Raw genomic sequence first — 19,784 nt, forward strand, 5'->3', positions numbered from 1 at the left:
CGAGGAGTAAACGTGTGTGATGTGCAAAAGAAACCAAATGGTTCAGCAACAGGAAGATCAGCAAATGGTGGATGAATCTGAAGCGTGGGGAAAAGAGTCATTCTAGGATTGAAACTCCCCTAGAAAGAGGCTGAAAGATAGTGAAGCTGCAATAAAGACTTGTAGAATGAAGGTCACTAGTAGAGAGACTGACAATTCTTAGAGGCAAAGAAAGCTGAAAGGAGGCAAAGTTTTTGGCCATCGATTCCATCATGGCAGTGAGATCAGGAGCCGCAGCCACGGGGCACGGGTCGGAGTCAGGTTCATCAGGCGTAGTTGATGCGCGGCCCACTTCAGATCGGGGGACTGCCTTTGCAAATTTGTCCATGGCCCCCCCTCTGGCGCCACTCTTGGAGCGATTCGACATGATCCGGATCAGGAATCAGATTGGGAGATGCCGGGATGAGATTAGCCAGTTACGGGCGTGAAGGAGGCAGCCGAACCGGTCCGGATCGATCCAGCGGGGAGACCATGCGTCAGGAAGGCCCACCTACATATTTGGTGTAGGGCCTACCGGAGGGACCAGAACCCCCCCAGTGCAGATCCGGCTGGGGTCTCCGCTCCCGGGAGCAGCTTATAGTGCAGCAAAGATTGGGGAGACAGGGAGGTGGAGTATGGAGGACAGGGTGCTGTGCAGCCAGTGAGCGCGGTCCGGTGCAGTGTGGTTGTGCCGCCTGAGGAGAGATTGCCCGGGCACGCTGGAGAATAAGCGGGGCTGAATCGTAGGAAGTCTGCCACTCTGGGCCGCTGGGCGCGGTGCAGGTCACTCTCTCAGCAGGATGAGTTGTAGTGTACCCGAGGCAGTGCGATGGAGGAGGAGGGCCCTCAACGAGGGGGCCGCGCTGTACTAGGCAGATGAGGCCCACCGGCAGAATGGGCAATGCGCGGGAAGTTCGGGCCTCAGCAGGCCCTCCTTAGTGCAGGGAGAAGCGTAAGGAACGCGGGGGACGAAGATGGCGGCGGCTCCCGAGTCTCACCTCCAGCTCGATGCGTCCACCAGCCGCTCCAACCCCAGGTCAGGCCGCCACAGCAATCACAGAGGAAGGGGCCGCCGATCCGTGGGCCAAGTCCAGAAGTCGCGTTGGTAGTGGGCGCAGGGCTCCACCGCGGGGCCACCGCTCGCGGGCCCGCACCAACGATCCTGAGCGGGAAGGGCGGGCAGGCGAAGATGAAGGGGCACCAGTCCACAATGAGGAGGGGCCGCGACTGGGACCCAGGCACAGGTCAGCGGCGCCGGAGACGGCGGCCGGCACACATCCAGGCCGCGGAGCACACAGGAAATGCCGGATCAGGGGCACCCGATGTCCGATTTCCTCCGGGATTCGGCGTGCTGGAAGGGCACAGCAGCAGGAGTATGTGGACCGAAGCAGGGCCGCCGGATCAGCTGCAGAACCGCAGATGTAAGCGGATATGGGCGGCTAGGCGCGGAGCTCAAACACTAGGCAGCCATCTTGCAGGCTGCTCAACAGCGCCCCCCAGAGGCAAAGAAAGCTATTACTAAATGATAGGTGTTAAAACGTACCTACCTGTGTTCAATTCGTTTTTTGTGTATACCACTCCGCCACAATACTTTACTAAGCCGTGTTTGGGTGTAATAAATGCATTTTAGTGTATCATTATGGTCGCTTTATTGACAATCATCACTTCCTGAATATATATTGATGTGAATTTGTATTTGCAGCACATTTAATAAACGCATAATAAGTAAAGTGTGGTCGTGTTTACAAGAGGTGTATACAGAGACATGTGGTGGAGCTTGGTGGGCAGTGTCTGATATGTATTGTAGGTGCAGAGACGCACAAAAGAAACGGCAATACAAATAAAAATGCATGTCGAAATTAGAGCAAATTTCATCACCGCTTCACATCACATTAAATCAGTAAAAACAGAGGAATCCAATAAAAAAAATAATAACATGAACAAGAGACCGAGCTATATATACTATCCAGGTTGCCAATCGAAGATGTTAAAACTAGAATAGAAATTCAACCCCAGATTCTTAGTCCCACTACAGTGTTAGACGTTCTACTTCGCCCTATTAAAATCACAATCTTGGAAAGCTAGGTTAGAAAACACCAACCGATGCCCAGTCATGAATATCTAAACAACATGTGCATGACCCAGTTAAAGAAACACATGCTTTGCTTCGCTGAAGTGTAGCACTGAGCTAATTAACACAACCAGCCTAATGTAGCTTTGCCTTATTTTTCATTGAGAAGAAAGTCTGAAAGGAATGAGAGTGACTGACTGGCAGCATTTCTAGACACCCATTAGGGTCTGTCTCTAGACCCTGAAGATCCTTCACATGGAAGGGGATTGAACAGGTATCCATGTAGCTTTCGCCTTAAGTCTTAAGCCAACGAAGCGTTCCAGCAGTTGGAAATCAAGAGGTCTTCCCAAATGTTTGCAGCCTGCAATGAAAAGAGTCCACTACCTTTAGATTCCAGCCTTATTCGATGGGTCTTCAGTAGGTGTTCTTCAGATGACCTAAATGTCCACAAAGGATTATTCTTTCCTTATTCCTGTGTCTGTAGGGGGACAATAGCATAGATACAATTGAAAACAGGATACTTTAATTTTAACACTGCTTGTGGGAAAAGATAAAGAAAGGTCTTCCTGGTGTGCAATATGGTTTTTATTAATTATACACTTGGCCTCATTACACGGATGGCGCTAAGGGTTTACCAGCACCAGTAAGGGCACCGGTGCTGGTAATCCCTTAGCGCCATACTACGAGGTCCCTCAGCGGGTCCTGTCCTTAACGTGTGGCCAGACCACACGTTAAGGAAGGGACCCGCTGAGGGACTTCAGGGCAAATAACGGTACCGCTAAGAGCGGTACCGTTATTTGCTCCTTCCCCATTCCCATTGAGCCCTATGGGGGCTCAATGGGAATGGGGAAGGGCCTTAGTGAATGGGGAATTACCACCCCGCCAACCTTGGAATGGGGCAGTAATTCCCCCATTCACCAAGGCGGACTCATTAAAATACCGGCGGCAACCATGGCGCTATTCGCCATGGTTACCGCCGTCCGTGTAATGAGGCCCACTGTCTTTTCTGTAGTATGTCTTCTGTCTGGCTGGCTGCAGCAGTAAATACTTTCATAACTTGTCCCAGAAATGAACGTTAATTTATAGAAACACCATTTATAATATTGTCCAGGCCTCTCAATAGTTATTCTCTCTAGCAGTACAACTGCATTTATTAATATGTGCATAATCATTATTACAATGTTTATATGTTTTATTATTCTTACCATAACATTGTTCTTATTTAAAAGAAATGTATATGCCTTTCCAAAGCTGGCATGCTCTGTTATGTTTTAGGCTTTGTATATGTGATGCTTTTGCATGGTCTAGTCGTACTGGTAGGTCTGAAAGAGAGGGGGTTGGGATAGATAACTGGGTAGAGAGGAAACATGCAAGCTAGCTTTTCTGTTGTGCTGATGCATACAAACTGGAAGTACCCTGTGCACTGTGTGCAGTGTGTGTTAGTTGTTTTGTGTTGAGGACATAAAGGCATTTCTGTACAGGGGGGGTGCCCATGGTGCATGGATGCTTGGGAGGGGGCTGTGGTCTGTAAGTTGGTTGTAGTCGTGTAGTATTCTGCTTGATATGTGTTGGGAGGGGTATTCCATTGCCATATGTGAGTGGCTTAGTGTTATGCTTATTGTGTGTTGAAATATAGAATGTGATCATATTAGCGCAGAAGCAGTTTGCAATTCATAGCAGTTAGCAACATGGCACAGATGTATGTATTTCTGCTTACTTTACAATAATTATAGAGTGGTACCATAGATTGTGAATAGCTAGCTTCCTGTAGCCTTATAGCAACATCTCAAATGAAGTTCTGCCTGCAGATGTTTCCTGGGTCCAGTGCCATTTTTCCTATCAACAGAAGCACAGCCTTCTATTTCCTGCATACTTGGCAAGAATTCGAGAGTGGCACCGTAGATTGTGAATAGTTAGCTTCCTGTATCCTTATAGCAACATCTAAAGTTAAGTTCACCCCGCAGAGGCTTCCTGTGCCATCCTTCAGTCATAAGTTAAAAATAGCTTTGCTAACTACCGTTGGTTTTAGTTGCTAAACAATGTCTGTGTGTATTTTCATGGGTGGTTTGTTTATACGGCTGTCGTAGAACATCCTGTATTCTGGTGAGCTAAATTTAAAGATCCCTGTGCTTTCTGCTGATGTTGCTAGAATGCTGCTCTGTGCGTCACCACATTCCTGAGATTCCACAGGCCTTGTCGTAGATATAAAACCCGAGCAGTGCTGTTTCACAGCTGATCAGTGCCGGCATTTCCATGTCACCGCTGCTTGCTGGGTCACAGACGGTACATGCACTTTGCCAGATTGTCAAAGGCAATACTTTGACGTTTGTATGGCGTCTGGGAAACACACTTTACTCATAAAGTAAACTGCTTCAATTATTTCAAAAGCAATAGTTTGCCTCTTGTATGGGGTCTTTTTGTACGGGGTCTGGTAAGCATACTTTATTTAGAAAGCAAACTGCTTTTTATTATTTCAAAGCCAATATTTCTGGGGGTTTGTATTTGCACTATAAACCACACTTTACTAATAAGGGTTTCACAATTTACAACAGGCTAAATGAACAGTTTCTATGTGTTTTAATCACCCTGTGTGAGTTAAAACACAGAGTTAAACACTGTTGTTGTTGCAGCTGTTGTATTTTTATTATTACAGATGATGCTACAGGCTCTTAAAACTGTATGTCATCATATATTTCAGCCAGCTTCAGGCCCGGTTGTGGGGCAAACATACCCGAGCATGCTCACCCGCAAACCGCTCAACCTAGAAACACAATCAGATATTATAAACAAAAAATGGTTATTAACATTTAAACAACAATTTTTATTCAGACTTTATTCGCCTTAAAATACTAACACCATTTCAGTCTGTATTTATACCTCAATCATTATATCACAAAGATATCAATTCTAGCCTGTGTCATTGAGTTTATAAAAAAAATATATTGAGTTTATAGAAAAATTCAATGTCACAAAGTAACGCAGCAAACTCTGTATAAAATTCATGACATTATCTATACTATATATAGAATGTGTATCCGCTTCCTAGCTGTGACGTCATCACTGCGTCACTCTGCAAAACCCTAGTTTCACAGTCCCTGTCATCAGACCTCACTCCACTCCCGACACTCGACTGAGCAACATCATCGAACGCTGCTCCCATTTTTATATAGATTTTATATCAAATGTATATTCACTTTATATCAAAACTGATATACATTAGAAAACACTTTATATCAAACATACATTTGATATAAAATCGATATCAAACATTTTGTATATCATTTTTATATCAAATTTATATTAAGTTTATATCAAAGCACATCCACAAGGGGAGGGACTAAGACCGGAAGCAGGGGGTGTAAAATTTAACATTTTGTAAAAGGGGACCCCTTCTACTACTCACACTTTTGGTTCTATTTGGCATCTTAAAATACAGTTCAATTTGCTGCAGTCTTCGAAAGACGGTTAATCTATGACCAAAAGCACACAAGTGGTGACTTCTAGGGAAGATACCACCTCATAAAAGCCCTATAACCCAGCAGAGGCAAGGACCAAGTGCTACACAGGTCTACAGGCCACCTCTCTCCCATGACCAGCCCACAAATCATATCATCAGCTCCCTTGAAACTGGTTTCCACTCCAGACCCGCCCACCTTCAGTAAGCTCTCTTGACTCCGGGTACAGAATCAAGGAAGCAACCGACATCTGCAATATCATTGAGGACACCCCCACTCATATATTAACCCTCAATTCAGTGCTCAACTCTTCTACCTTCACTCTCATTGACCATGTGCCAATGGGCTATGTGACGATGTTGATGTCCCCTGCCTGACTCTCGGGACATCTAGTGTGGAGATCATCAGGGGTGGGTACCTCCCTGAGTTAGTGAATTACAGGCCTAGGGTGTTATTCTGAGGTTTCTCTAGTCGCCCTCACTTTGCCCCCAGCATTGTTACTATACACAATGGTTTCCTCGGATATTAGCATACCTTACATTTCCCCGGACCTGCCTTTCCATTTGTCTCGATAAGCCAAATTGCCTTACATACATTTTCTGCCAGGGAACTCCTGCATGGCAAGAGTAGAAACGGTCCCTTTAAAGTCAACCGCTTTAACATCAGGGCAACAGAAAAACCCTGAGAAGCCCATACACTCCCCAGTTCAACATAAAAGGACGTTTCCTGATTTTATAACTGTTGTCCCTTTAAGAAATCTAAACAGACTATGTGAGGGGATTTTTGCAGCAAATGCAAAATATCTACTTTCTGCAGAAGGTAAAGACATGTTCAGACATCAGGGGCCCCTTATATTTTCCACCTAGACAACTCCTGCATCTGAAACCCTTCTTATCTTTTTCTGGTGGTCCACACCAGCATCAAAGAAAGATTTAATTAGCCTTTTGGTGTTCAATCTGCAAGCCCGCCTTATGTCAAAAATCCAGTTCCTTCAAGTGCTCACATTTTTGCTCATGGTAAGTGGGAGCGGTGAGGACCTGATCCGAAGGGTTAAGGTCCATGGTGGGAGGAGGTATGTGCCTCTGGTGCAGTAGTGAGTAGTCAGGTGGTGCAGCGGTTAGTAGCCTAAAAGGGGAGGTGGCAGAGACATTTGATGGGTCTTCCTTACAAAGCAGAATGGTGCAGGAAAAATGTGAAACCCAGGATTGAACATCCAAGCACAGAGAGATGCTAAGAGGCCATCACAGAGTGTGCTTATGAAGTCCAACCCCAAGATGGCTGCTGAGATGGCCTTCTGGTAATTGTAATGTCCAGTCTGCTTTTTAGTACTAGGGACTCTCATCGTTTTCCCTATGGCACCTGCAAAAGGTCACTGCTATGCCGGGTCCCTGGCCAGGTGTGAATTACCCAAGGATCCCCTCAAGGATGATGTATGTATACTCAGATATGTGCATACCAGGTTATTTGGGTTGTCTTTATATCCTTTCTGGTTTCTCTTAATTCTTCTTGGTTTCACTGTGTTTTGAGCCTTGACAGTGTGGGAGACAGAGCGTAGAGGTGCAGGTGCATGTTAGAACATTGTGTTGTCTGTCTAGAAGGTAAAGGAGAAGAGAGAGAGAGAGCAGAGTGGAGGACTAGGAGAGGAAAGAAAGGGGAATAGGAGAAGAGAAGTGGAAGAAGAGGTAGAGAAGAGAGCAGATGAACAGGGGAGGAGGAGAAGATATAGGAGTGCAGAAGGGGAGAGGTTAGGAACACAGAGAGAAAGGATGGGAAAAGGTAGGGGAGGATGAGTAAAAAATGGAAAACAAAGTGGGGCCAAGTGGAAACAAGGCATAGAAATGGAAGACGGAATGAAGAAGAGGTGACACAAAAGGACAGATGAGGCAAGGTGAACGGAAGGGGGGGAGAAAACCAATAAGGAGAGGAGGAAAAGAGAGAAAAGAGTTGAAGAGAGATGTGGAAGGGAGAACCTGGAAGAGAAGTGGAGGGAAGAAGGGAAGGGGTGCTAAAAAGGGCCAACCGGTGGTGGAGAGGCTTAAGGGTTACATCCCCAAACCTTGGAGGCCCCACATGAGCTTGCCCACTGCCTGGTGGAGAGGAGCCTGTGGGTACCGTGCTTCCAAAACAGATCTATTTATCAAATTACTTCAGTGCTTCCAAAAACAGTTGTGTGTCATAATTATAAATAATCATTGGTTATTTAAAACACACTTAATACCAAGAGGTTTCTAAGCGCATACCCGGGGATCAAACCTGTGTTGCTCATGTTGTCTTTCTTCCAAGACAAGCAAGTTGCCCGTGAGCTATCCTCCTGAGTCATACCAGAACAGTGTTCCCAAAAGAAAGACTTGCATCATAATAGTACAGAGTGTTCCCAAGACATAGCTATAAATCCTAACAGTGCAGAACTAAGCGTCTTTCCTTTCTGGAAAAAGCTGTGCACCACAGCCCTGCATAGTGTTTGCAAACCAGAACTCTGCATAATAGAACTTCAGAGTTTTGTCCCAAAATGTGTTATGAATGATGCCACTGTGACAAATCAACTTTCGGGTCACCATTGGTCCAGGGATGAATTTCAGTTTCTAAACCATCAAAGTTGTATACAAATATCTACTTTATTATCATCACAACAGGCAGTTCTAGCACACTACGAAATACATTCCAACCTGTAAAGGATTGCAGAGGAAAGACAGTTTCAAAGGAGGAAAAGCGATGCACTCTGAATACTGACAGGAGGGTGGTCAGTATAGTAAATAATCGCAGTTCAACAACAGTTCAAGGATACTTGGCTTACGCACAAAAGTGGCAATGGGTCTTCTAATGTCTCTAGGGGCCTTCGCAGAAGATGCAGGGGGACAGAAACACAATGTACCTTGTGCCTGTAGGTGTTCTTGGTGTTCGACAGAGTCGAGTCAGTGTCAAGTCAGTTTCAGGGTGCTTGGCAGCTTCTGTGATAGAGTTCAAGACGGGAAACATCTGTGTGTATAAAGCAGCAACCAGTTCGGCAAGCAAGGCAGGGCGGATGACTGCAGCCTGGCCTACATGGTGTCTCTGGGTCAGGAAGCATTGTCTCAGTGCTGATTGGTGGTTCTGACGCACGGGTCGAGGCATTTCAAAGTCTTTAAGCAACTGCGGAATAACAGCGGTCAGCGTGGCATTCTGTTGCAGCTCAAGGGACACAACTGGCTCAAAAATGTCCTTGCAGGTGAATGTCAATATATGCTTGTCAATGCACTTCTAGCTTCTTCACTGGGCTTCTATCGTCCTTTAAGGCAGACGGCCCAAAGCTGAGGAGTGTGTTGCAGGTAGCTGCCTTGTCCTTGGTTTAGGGTTCAGAGGCTCTCTGGCACTTCCCATCTTCAAAGCTTGCTGCAGATCGTAGCAGTGTGCTGGCTGGGTACTGCTTCTGGAGCTGCTGGCTGGTCGTCTGGATTCGGTATCTCCCTCTGTTCCCTGGGAGATGTTTAGGGAAGGGATCTTGCTTCCCTCTTGGAGGTCCTGGCCTTCCTTCAGTGGCAGAAGATGTAAGACAGAATGTACCTTAAGCCAGGGTCCAATGATGAGTTCTTCTTGTCAGCTTCTGATGTAGCCTTCAGATGATCTGCCAAAAGAGGGTCTCAGCCCTTTTTTAAAGCCACATGGACCACAGGGATTGGTGCAGGCTAAGCCTACCTTAATGAACCAATCCTGGGTCCCCAACAACAATCTCCTGTATGCATGAGGACATAATCAGAGGGCTTTGTAACAGAAAAGGTATAGGGTGAAAACAGGCAATACTAAGTCTCACCCATTTTCCTGTCTGTTGTGGATCAAATGGTCTCTCTGGTTAATGGAGCTCTCTATGTTCCTGATTAAAGTGGCAGGTCTCTCTTGGAGCTGTGGCCAGACCAGACTTTCTGTCTCCGTCCAACCTACATACTTGTACCTTCTGAAATGGGTCCTCCTGTCAGGATGACTATTTTAAACACGCTGTATCAGACATGACATTTCACTGTCAATAAATACTGAGGGCGGGAGCTGGCCTCAGGTTGGCACAGTTACATATGAAAGGTTGTTGGGGTTTCCTGTCTCCTTTGTTAGCCTTTGTAGCCAGACCCCTTGTGTACCTGTTTTAATGACTTTCTGATAAATATTCAAATTGCTGCAACGAGCTACAGAACACAACAAAAGGACATTATGGATCCACAGAGCCTTTGTTAGTTAATTTGGCTGGCCATGGCAGGGGAAAGGTTTGGCCCTCCCCCTTCTGGAGATGCATTGTGTACTCCTACTGTCCTATCCCTACTTAATATAACAGGGGGGACGGCCCCTGTATGCTGTGTCCATCCAGAGTACACATGTCTATGCGTATGTCATGTGGTGAGCATAGGATAATGTGTGCGGAGTAGCCCCACACATTTTCCAGCGGTTGATCAAAAAGCCCAAGTGAGCGCACACTCACTGTGAGAATAGTTGAATTGCTCACAGCCACTGTGGTGCCCTCCCTAAAAAATATATACAAGGTCACACCACTGAAAATTCACTAAAACTGCAGAGGTTTTAAGAATGACATCCCTTATTACACAATAGAGGGTTTGTGAATCAGAGACATGCAGCACACCATGATTCCTAAATCAAATCGTTAAACCATATTGCTTCATTGTGCTCAGGAAAAGCAAATACAATTCCTCAGGACAAAAATGTGTGGTGTTCCCACAAAGAGATCCATATTATAACCACCAATGAGTTGTCCCAAAAATGGAGCTGTCCACCATAGAATTTTAGTGTTAACAAAACATATCCTGTCTCATATAATCATAGTGTTCCCAAAGGTAGACATGTTTGACACATATCTGTCTGTATTTACACAAATTAAGCTGTGTATTATGCCCCTGCAGTGTTTCCCTAAAAAACTGTTTTTCATTGTGCAACTGCTTCAGTGTTATCAGAAAAAGAACCTTGCATTTTACCATAAATACCAATTTTGTGTTTGCTTCATGACACAAATAAACCCATCAGGCATCATAGAGGAGGGGTAGGGTTGGAGACCCTGCACAGTTACACCAGGTAATGTAAAAAGGGATGAGCGTATGTTCACTCTTATAGTGCAAATAAAACTTGATTCTGAAATTTGTAAAAGTGTTTTATTACTGTAGACGACACGTGTTTCGGGCCCAAAGGGTCATTTTCAAGGCTAGCACTGACATTCATTACAATCAGTGTATCAGTGGGTCGGCCAAGTGTGCTGTGTCCAAAAGTGGTGTTGTTGTAAGAAACACACACAATTGACACATTGTGACATTGTATGGTGGGTGAATTCCGTACATGAGGTTCATTAGGAACAAAATAGGTGACAAGATGAATCACATTAAGGTTACAGGCAGTAATGTTACATGAAAAATAAAACATCTGACGTAATTCAGTCATGTCCGAGGACATACAGGGAGAGAAGAGGGAAGGAAGAGGGAGAAGAAGGACAATAATTAGATATGTGGAAAATGACCCCCTGGGAGGGAGGGGCTTGGTGGTGTAAGTAAGCCATGGGTAGAATCCTTACTGAGTAAAATATAGTTGAGCTGATGATGGTTCCTAAATTGAGTTAGGGGAGGAGTCCCATGCAGTAGTAGGATAGATAAACCACAGAAAGAGTGGGTGGCCCACTGATACACAGATTACATGAATGTCAATGCCTAGCCTTTAAAATGAACCCTGTGGTTCGAAACACGTGTTATTATTTTATTTATTTGTTTATTTATATCACGCCGAAGCCCGCGGGCATCAGTGCGCTAACGCTTGGACACGGACATACAAAATCGAACGGGACAATAGTTTTCTGCCTCAGTTCCTACAGGTCAAAATTACTTATGATGTTTGTTTTCAGTGCTTTTCTAAAATCTGTGTAATTGCTCTCTTGTCTGAAATGTATCGGCATTCCATTCCATGTCTGTGCCGCTTTCAGTGGGAAGGATTGGCCTAGGCCATCAGATCGTTTAAAGGAAGGACAGACTTTCTGCCCCAGTGCTTCAGATCTTAAAGAGTGACCTGACGTGTAGTGTGTTATCTGTTCCTTCAAGTAGGTGGGTGCCTGCCCAAATAGGTAGCGGTGTGCCATAGTCATAGCCATGAAGGTGATTCTGTCCTCAATTGCTAGCCAATGAAGGTCTTTCCTATCTGCTGTTATGTGTTCCCTTCTTGTTTTCTTCTTGACTATTCTAACAGCGTTGTTCTGGATTGTTTGACATTGCATGATGCACTCCTTGCTAGCTCCTATCAGAAGGGGATTTCCATAATCTAACCTAGAAAGGTTACCCTTGCAATGGTGGCACTGTTTTTCATTCAGATAGAGCTTGATGCCTTTTCGTAAGTGGAGGTAATACTGACAGTTTCTATTCAATTGGTAACATGCATTTCTGCACTCAATGATGCTTCTAGATATATCCCCAGTGTTTTTACTTTTCCAAGAACTTGGATGGGGAATTCTTTGATCTGGAAAGTCTTATATTTTAGACATAGCTTGGACTGTGCTTGGCGCGATCCAAAGATCATCAACTCAGTTTTGCTCCTGTTCAAGCGCATCCAGTTAGCTTTCATTCAAGTCTCAATGGTATTGTATATGTTTGCCACTCTCCTGTTATCTGTGTCATAGCATCCACTTAATTCCACCACCCGCTGTTTGCCGTCTGCGTAGTTCGTAAAATGAGCTCCAATGTTGTTGAGTACAGTGCATTGACACCTAAGATATACATTAAATAGCAGTAGGGACAAGCTGACCCCCTGTGGTACACCACAGTTGATGGGTATTTAATGGGAAAATGTATCCCCCAGTGGATTTTTTATCTTTGTTCTGACAGAAATGAGACCACCCAACCAATGGCCTCTGTTGAGCAGCTACCCATGTGCACCAGTCCCCATTGGAGCTGTTGATGGTCCAGCAAATCAAAGGCCGCGGATAAGTCCAGTACCACTAATAGGCCTGCTTTGCTCTTGTCCGTGATGGCGAGCATGTGTGTTTGGAGATCCAGCATGGCCGTTTCGGTAGTATGGGACATTCTAAATCCTGATTGTCGCCTATGTAAAATGTCACTTGCTTCCACAAATGCTTGCAGTTGGGGTGTGGCTGCTTTGTCCAGTATTTTTAACAGGACATTGCAGTTGGTGATGGGGCGGAGGTTGCATGGATCCTTCTGGTCTAAGCCGGGTTTCTTTACAAGGGGTGTGACCGTAATTGTCTTGATGGCTTCTGGAACAATACCATCTCTAAAGGATGCATTTAACATCCTCGTGATCAGGGGTATAAAGATATCCTGTGTTTCAGGATCATTTTTGGTAGCAGTATATTCTCAGCACGTGACGTGGGTCTCATTGTTGCCGTTATGGCTACCATCTCCTCTGTTGCGATGGCGCTGAGCTCGAATTAGTTTCCTGCCGTCTTCTGTGCTTGTGGAGCTATGAGTGGAATTTGTTGTTCAGATTTCTCAACTTGGGTGGTTATATTGTCTCTCTTGCTTTCAGGATCTTATCGGTGAAAGCCTCCTGGACCTTTTCATATTCTTCCTCTGATGGTTGAATGGGGGATTCAGGATCACTGTGTTGGCTACAGTAATAAAACACTTGGTACAAATCTCGGAATCAGGTTTTATTCGCACTATTAGAGAGAACATACTCTCATCCATTTTTCAGTACCTGGCGCAACTGTGCAGGGTGTCCAACCCTACACTTCTTTCCCAGTCTAGGACAGTGGGGCACTGCCCTAAGAGACACCAGCACACGCAGCAGAGTATGATAATGAAACAAGCAATCAGGCGCAATTGTTCCTAATTTCTAGTGCTCCCTTCTCACTCCATCATAGAAGAGGGCTCTACGAATGTGACAACATTACTTCTGCTCCGTATGAGTGCAGGGATGAGTAGTGGTTTCTAAACATGTACTCAGTCACACACTACTGTTAGACCAGCCGTGATCTCATTCATAAAGGTGAAACAGGCGGTACATGAATGGTGCACCTCCTTCATCCCTTAAAGTAATTTCGGCCGAGGCCAGGCCTCTTGTGAGCTAGCAAAGAAGCATGCAAAGAACAATACTGTGTTACCAAAATAAAGAAAATGCACAAATAAGGTTCTATACATTAAACTAAAAATGAATAAAACCCCACCCGTGTAAAGGAATACTCAGACTATGCAGACCTTTGCATGAAAGTGGCACTCCGGGTATAAAGAGGTATTTGTACAATTGTTTTTGCAGAAAACGTTCAGGTTCAACATATAGGTCTTAAATAGGCAAGGAGGGGGGTCCTAAATGCCTGTAGGGCCCTTTGACAAGGCTTGGGACAGAACCATTGTTCAGTACAGTTGTGTCTACTGTTGTGTCTACTGTGGAATGCTGTAAGACCCTTTCATGGGCCGCTGAAGACAGGTGAGTACGTCTTCTGGCCTTCCCAGCCAGGAAGGCTGCCAGAGAACACTTGCAGGTGTACAACATCCAGTAAGCAAAATCCTGGGTCCCAGTGATCCAGCTGCAAGCCTGCTTTTGAAGCAGGTTTTGGTGTGCTGTGTGATCCTATCTAGGGTCTATGAAGAAAGGGGAGTCCTCCTTCTGCCCTTCCCGGTGAGGAAAGTTTCCAGAGTGGACTTGCAGGGGTTTCCACTTTCAATAGGCAGACTCCTTGCTACCAGTGTCCAGGCAGCAGACAGGCCTTGTCCAAATAGAAGGTCACTTCAAATGGTGCTCTAAGTGGCTGTGGAAGATGCCTGCTCCCCCTGGGAAGTCTTTATCTTCACCTCAATGATAGAGGACTTTGGGCAGAGTGCAACCTGATCAAGTTCCAGGTGAACCTTTCTTCTAACTGTGATCCAAACATGATTAAATTAAGAGGGAGGTCTCACTCACTTACAGTGTGATTTTGCCACAGTGGATTGGTCCATTTCAGGCCTTCTGTAAGGGGCCGATCCAGGACATTGTGACCAGAGCCTTTTGCCTGGTGATGCTAGTGCTAGAGTGGTTTCTCTGCAGCAAGTGGGAACACAGGACAGGAACAGTATGTGTCCTGGAAACTCCAAGATAATGCAACCTCTGTCTGTTACTTATCGCTTGGGTTTCCTAAACTACTCCCACTCCTGTCTGCTCTACATCAAAGAGACTCTCGTCTTTATCACCCTGGTGTGATATATCTGTTGTGCAGGCAGAGATGTATTTGAAAAAGCAGTCCTCACCAGGAATGTGTCAAAGCTTAGTTAGCCTTCCCAGGAGAAATTAAAGGAAGCTTCCAGGGCTAGGCCCAAAGGTCTGTTTTAGTTGAAAATCAGCCCCAGCTAGTGATACACAAAACTATGCCAGTTGAATGTGTCACCAGTACCCAGGTTGACAATACAATTCCTTCAAAATGGTTTTGTCCAGTAGAACCTTATATTGCTATAAACCACCATATAAAACCAGATATGGATGTATATTTGTTTATTAATCAAACTGCCACCAGGCCTTTGGGACACACAATGAACAATTAAAAACTACTTGTTTACATTCAAACTGATTCCGATTTTTATTTTTATTTTTAAAGGCAAATATGAAATTTAGAGTAACTCTTCTTTTAGAGACGTCACTAGGAAAGCCTTTGCATGGCACCGTCCCGATGTAGTCATGGATGCTCCCTCCAATATGCAAACTGCTAGCACATCAGTGGCAGGATTGCCAACCGAAAACGGGTTTACACATTTTAGTTAACCTGTCACACTTTCTAAAAGTGAAGCTCTTTTGCTACAAACATGCTGCAGGCATGCCAATTTATGATGCCCAATCACAAGTATACACAGGGTGTCTTATGTTTGGTTGGTTGTAAGGGCGGTCTATTTCAGTACACGCCCACCAACACCACTTTTTGAACACAGAGCGCTACTGTCTAAAAGTCAGACCATTTAGCAGATCTGACATTAGTGGCTGAATCCCTTCACTGAAGTTCGCAACATTGTAAACATCCTGAGAGATTCTTCCTAGCAGATGGAAATCTGTTACAAGGAAACAACTCACCTGTGCAGCCCTGCGACAGGCTGCCTGCAGTTCACTCAACACATGCTGAGAGATGGTGCATCTGTGCATGGACTGCTGCAGAAAGCGGGTGTCGAAGTGATGCAGCCCCACACCATCCTGAAGAATGCTCCCCACGCCGTTTTGGGCTACAACCAGCTCCTGTGGTTCTACTCATGTCTAAAGTGGCAGCCACCACCACTCTAATGTGCATACCCACACATTCCACAAACATATTAGCTGCACAGTCTACTCTGCCCTCTCCCATTTGCTTCATGCGTAATCGAAGGCTCAAGAGTCCCTACACCAGGCTGGTAGCTGCCAAGACAGTATGGGTGGGTTTATGGTCATTTCATCTAAAACCATTGCATCTAATGCCATTCGATCAAAATATTTCCATCTTAAAAATGTCCATCTAATGCATTTATTTTCTTTATTTTAAAGAATTTATTTTGGGGGGTGTCCTTACCCAAACCCCTGTTTTTTACCCTTTAAAATGCACCTGAACAAAAATCAACCCTTTACCCCCCAAAAACATGCATTAGATGGCCATTTTTTAGATGGAAACATTTCGATGGAATGGTATTAGATGGAATGGGTTTAGATGAATTGACTAGATATCGATGGCATGTTATGGTGAAGCAACACCCTATCTCTGACATAATTGAAATAACTTTTTCACACTTTAGTGAACGTGGCTCCTGGTTTAATTTCATGCTCAATTTTAGACAGCACAAGGCATCCTGCCACATTCCGCGAAAACTCTGCAGACTCAATGGGGCAGAAAATGAAATGGCCAGATGATAAAAGGGAAACCATTTCACCAACCGACTAGGCAATGCCAGTGCCGGCTGTACCTGCTGCGGATGGCCTCCTCTGCTCCTCCAGACTGTCCTCCCCTATGGGCCAGGAACTACTGACACAGTTCAGATGAGATATCAGAAATAAGGTGCTTACACTGTCTCGCACCAACAGCCCAAGCACTCTTTCTAAAATGTTCTCTGTGTTAAAAACGCAGCTTTTGCATTCCATAGTTCAACCTCAGCATCACTTCGTGCTTTTGGGCAATGCATCCCAGTTCTGGCCGAGCTGCATTCCCTGCATCACTGGTTCTTTTGCTGGTCACTAATTCCTCTCTTCTCTGTCTTTTTTTAATCTTCCTTCTGCAACTAAATTCTAGAGTAAAGATGCCGGAATAAGAACGTTGGTTGCATTGGATGAGCAAGGAGGTAAGTAAATATTGCTTCAAATTTTATTTTTTTTACTAATAAGCTTGATATGCAATGTTCAATTATATTGCCATGTTACTCACAGGCAGTGGAAGCACCCATTCCATTCTATACTGAAGGACACAGATATTACAGCAGGTTGTGTAGGATTAGGAAATGGCATCATGAAATTGAGATACAAGAAATGCTTATTGGAACACTTCCCAACTATTCATCGAGAATTAAAAGCAAAGGAAATGTTTTCTGTTTTTCTGCATAGAGGATTTGCAGGCCAGTGTTCGGATGTTAGATGGCATCAATAATATGTGGGCATAGCTGAGGTCAAGTCATAAATACCATCTGTTGCATGTGCCATGTTTTCAACTTTATATAATATATCTTGGAACCATCTTGCCACTTCTCCACAACGTTAACCTATTGGGTTAAAAGGTTTTTGCTTCATTAAAATGCCAGAGATCAATTCCAAGCACCACCAATTGCTGCACTGTGCTGCCTTACATCACACCCACCACCACCCAAGCCCATTAACATAACAGGGTTTATTAGTCCTGAAACATACAATACTTTAAAACTGACCCTGATTAGGGGGGGTTGCTGTGAGGCCGAGGGTGTGTTGTTCCTGCACACTGCAACCCAGATCAAGTTGCCAGGCGGCCATGGTGGTAGGAGGATGTTATAGCCAGAATCTGGGGATTGCTCAAGGGTGATACTTGAGGGCTAGCTAAGAAATTGGATATAGTGGGACTGTCTTCATTCCTGGGGTTAGTGGAATCTTTTGGAGAGATGAAGGGGGTAGATCGAGATGAAACATTGACGGGATGGCGAGCTTCAGGAGGGCCTGGGAGTGAAAGACCTATGGGGGAGGGGAAGTAGCAGAAGGCCCAGTCCACTAGGTGGGGGCCTAAGATGTGGAGACATTACATGGTTGAATTTATGTATAGATGCACGCAATTCTTGAAGGTGATGTGCAGAGTTTGTATAAGGTGCATATAGCAAAGTTTAGTACTTTGTCGAGAAGAGCAATGCAGTTGAGGTGTAGTCCAACTTGGACGCTGAGCAGATGTTTTCCAGCCTGTTAAGGACTAAACTGGAGATAGGTGTTTTTTCAAAGTAAAAAACTAAATGCTGACAGATGTTCTGGCTATTGAGCAGACTGAGCCTGACAGCCAAGGCTTTGAAATGAATAAATGATTTACATTTGAAGTTGCTTTCAAAGATTAGCCCAATTATGACCCATGGGAGAGAGGCTAAGATCGATTGGTAAGAATGTATTAGTAGAAAGATAGGGATGGTGTGTTCGAGAAGAGGAGATAGGTAACTTCATATTTTGACGTGTTAAACATTTCGCACTGTAGTGGCATCCAGTGATGTTTGGTATTATATGATATGATATATGTATATTTATAATGCCCTTGTACTGAATAATTTTCTAGGCACGAATAAGAGAAGAGAAGTCCGTGAATGGAGAGTATGGCTGAGGTTGGGAGGTGGGGAAATGAGAAAATTATTTGGGGATTATCAGCAAATATCAGATAAGGAAAGCTGAAGTATGAGATGCATTTCCCAATAGAGGAGGTGTAAAGAATGAAAAGCATTCAGAAGACCCACCCTCAAGGGTCACCTACTGAAGGAAAGGTGGCAGAAAAGGGGGATAGTTCAATTAAATAAAAAATTTGCAAGCAGCCAGGTAAAAGGTGAAGCTGAGCAAGGACTTTGCCTTGGAAGACGAGGTGCTCTGGAGGAGAGTGATTAGGAGTGTGGAAGGCATTAGAGAGATTAAGCAGGATCATTATGGATCAAACATGACATTTGTGGGCATAGTGTGACAATTAGAGAGGTGGATGTGCACTGTTTCATGGAGTATTTGCTATGGAACTCAGGAGAGAGTCACTGTGTGCTGTATCCTTCATGTATGAGATGATGGGATTGAATACCACATTGTCCATAAATGTGAACTTGTAGTGAGGAAGAGAGACAGGTCTATAGATTAGGTTATGTATGAAACTGCTTGAAGCAGACTCAGAAGATACCAGAGGAAAGTGACAGATAGGTATACACAGTTTCTCAACTGTCTGTTGTGGAAATGGGTCAACAGGGTCACAAGATGGTTTGTCAGACCAGAGGATAAGTGGCAGCCCAGCTGGGGTGGTGGGTGGGAAGTTAGAGTGGAGATGGTGCTGTGGGAGGTGTTTTGAGAAGGTGGATGGAGAGACTTCATTCAGGTGTGTAGTAATGCAAAGTAGCCAGTGTAGTGGGGCCAAGAGGTGGCATGCATGGACTAAAGGTTTAAAGGTAGCATGTGATGATGGGGGCAAAATGAATATATCAGGTTTTTGAAGTAAGGTTATTGCATTAGAGATTTATGAGAGTTCAGGCAGTGGAGAGAGTGAAGAAGGATTCCTTATAGTAGGTTAGGATAGACGCACAACAGGTTTTGCGTGATTATTTCAGATAGTAAAGCAAAGATGTCCCGAGCCGTTGGATGGCTGTGAAGATCCAAGTTAGGGTAGGTGGGTGATATGGAGCTAAGGCGCATGGTGGATAGTGGGGTTCAAAAGAAAAAGCACACGCTTTTAGTCTGCACACTGACTGTCAGATATGGAGCACTGAATGACAACAGGAGAAAGGCGTCATACTGCCCTCCCTGAAACACCTGGGACCACGCAACTGGGCGTGGATCACAAACTGTTAACTGTGCTGTGGGGACAGGGTGGAGTAGAGGTGTGAAAATGGGGGACAGTAGATGGAGGGTTATGTTGGGGAGGAGTTCACAAAGAAGAGTTTGGAGAGAAGCACCTGGAAAACATTGGTATGATCGAGGGAGTGCCAGCAGCAGAGAGGCCCTCTAGTGTTTTGCTGTGTTAGAAAATGGCACAGTGTCCAGAATGGAAGCAGCATATTGGTGGCTTTAGGGACTAACGGCCTCATTTCACTGACATATGGGCAAAGTTCCAAAACAAGTGGTGAGTTGAAGTCGATGATCCAGTTCAATTAAGTCAATTAGCAGAGGAGCAG

General features: G+C 44.8%; 1 protein-coding gene across 4 annotated transcripts in view; it reads left to right on the forward strand.

Moving 5' to 3' along the window:
- Positions 1 to 19,784, forward strand: part of LOC138467966 (synaptosomal-associated protein 25-like) — a 752,318-nt gene that overhangs the window by 532,110 nt on the left and 200,424 nt on the right. For all 4 annotated transcript variants that reach the window (XM_069608316.1, XM_069608318.1, XM_069608315.1 and 1 more), the window contains one exon: positions 16,721 to 16,769. In XM_069608316.1, coding sequence (XP_069464417.1) covers positions 16,721 to 16,769 — 49 coding nt within the window. The remainder of the gene's footprint in view (positions 1 to 16,720; positions 16,770 to 19,784) is intronic.

Source organism: Ambystoma mexicanum, chromosome 4q (genome assembly GCF_040938575.1).
Source record: "Ambystoma mexicanum isolate Mex_15411 chromosome 4q, UKY_AmexF1_1, whole genome shotgun sequence".
In the NCBI taxonomy this organism is placed as follows: Eukaryota; Metazoa; Chordata; class Amphibia; order Caudata; family Ambystomatidae; genus Ambystoma; species Ambystoma mexicanum.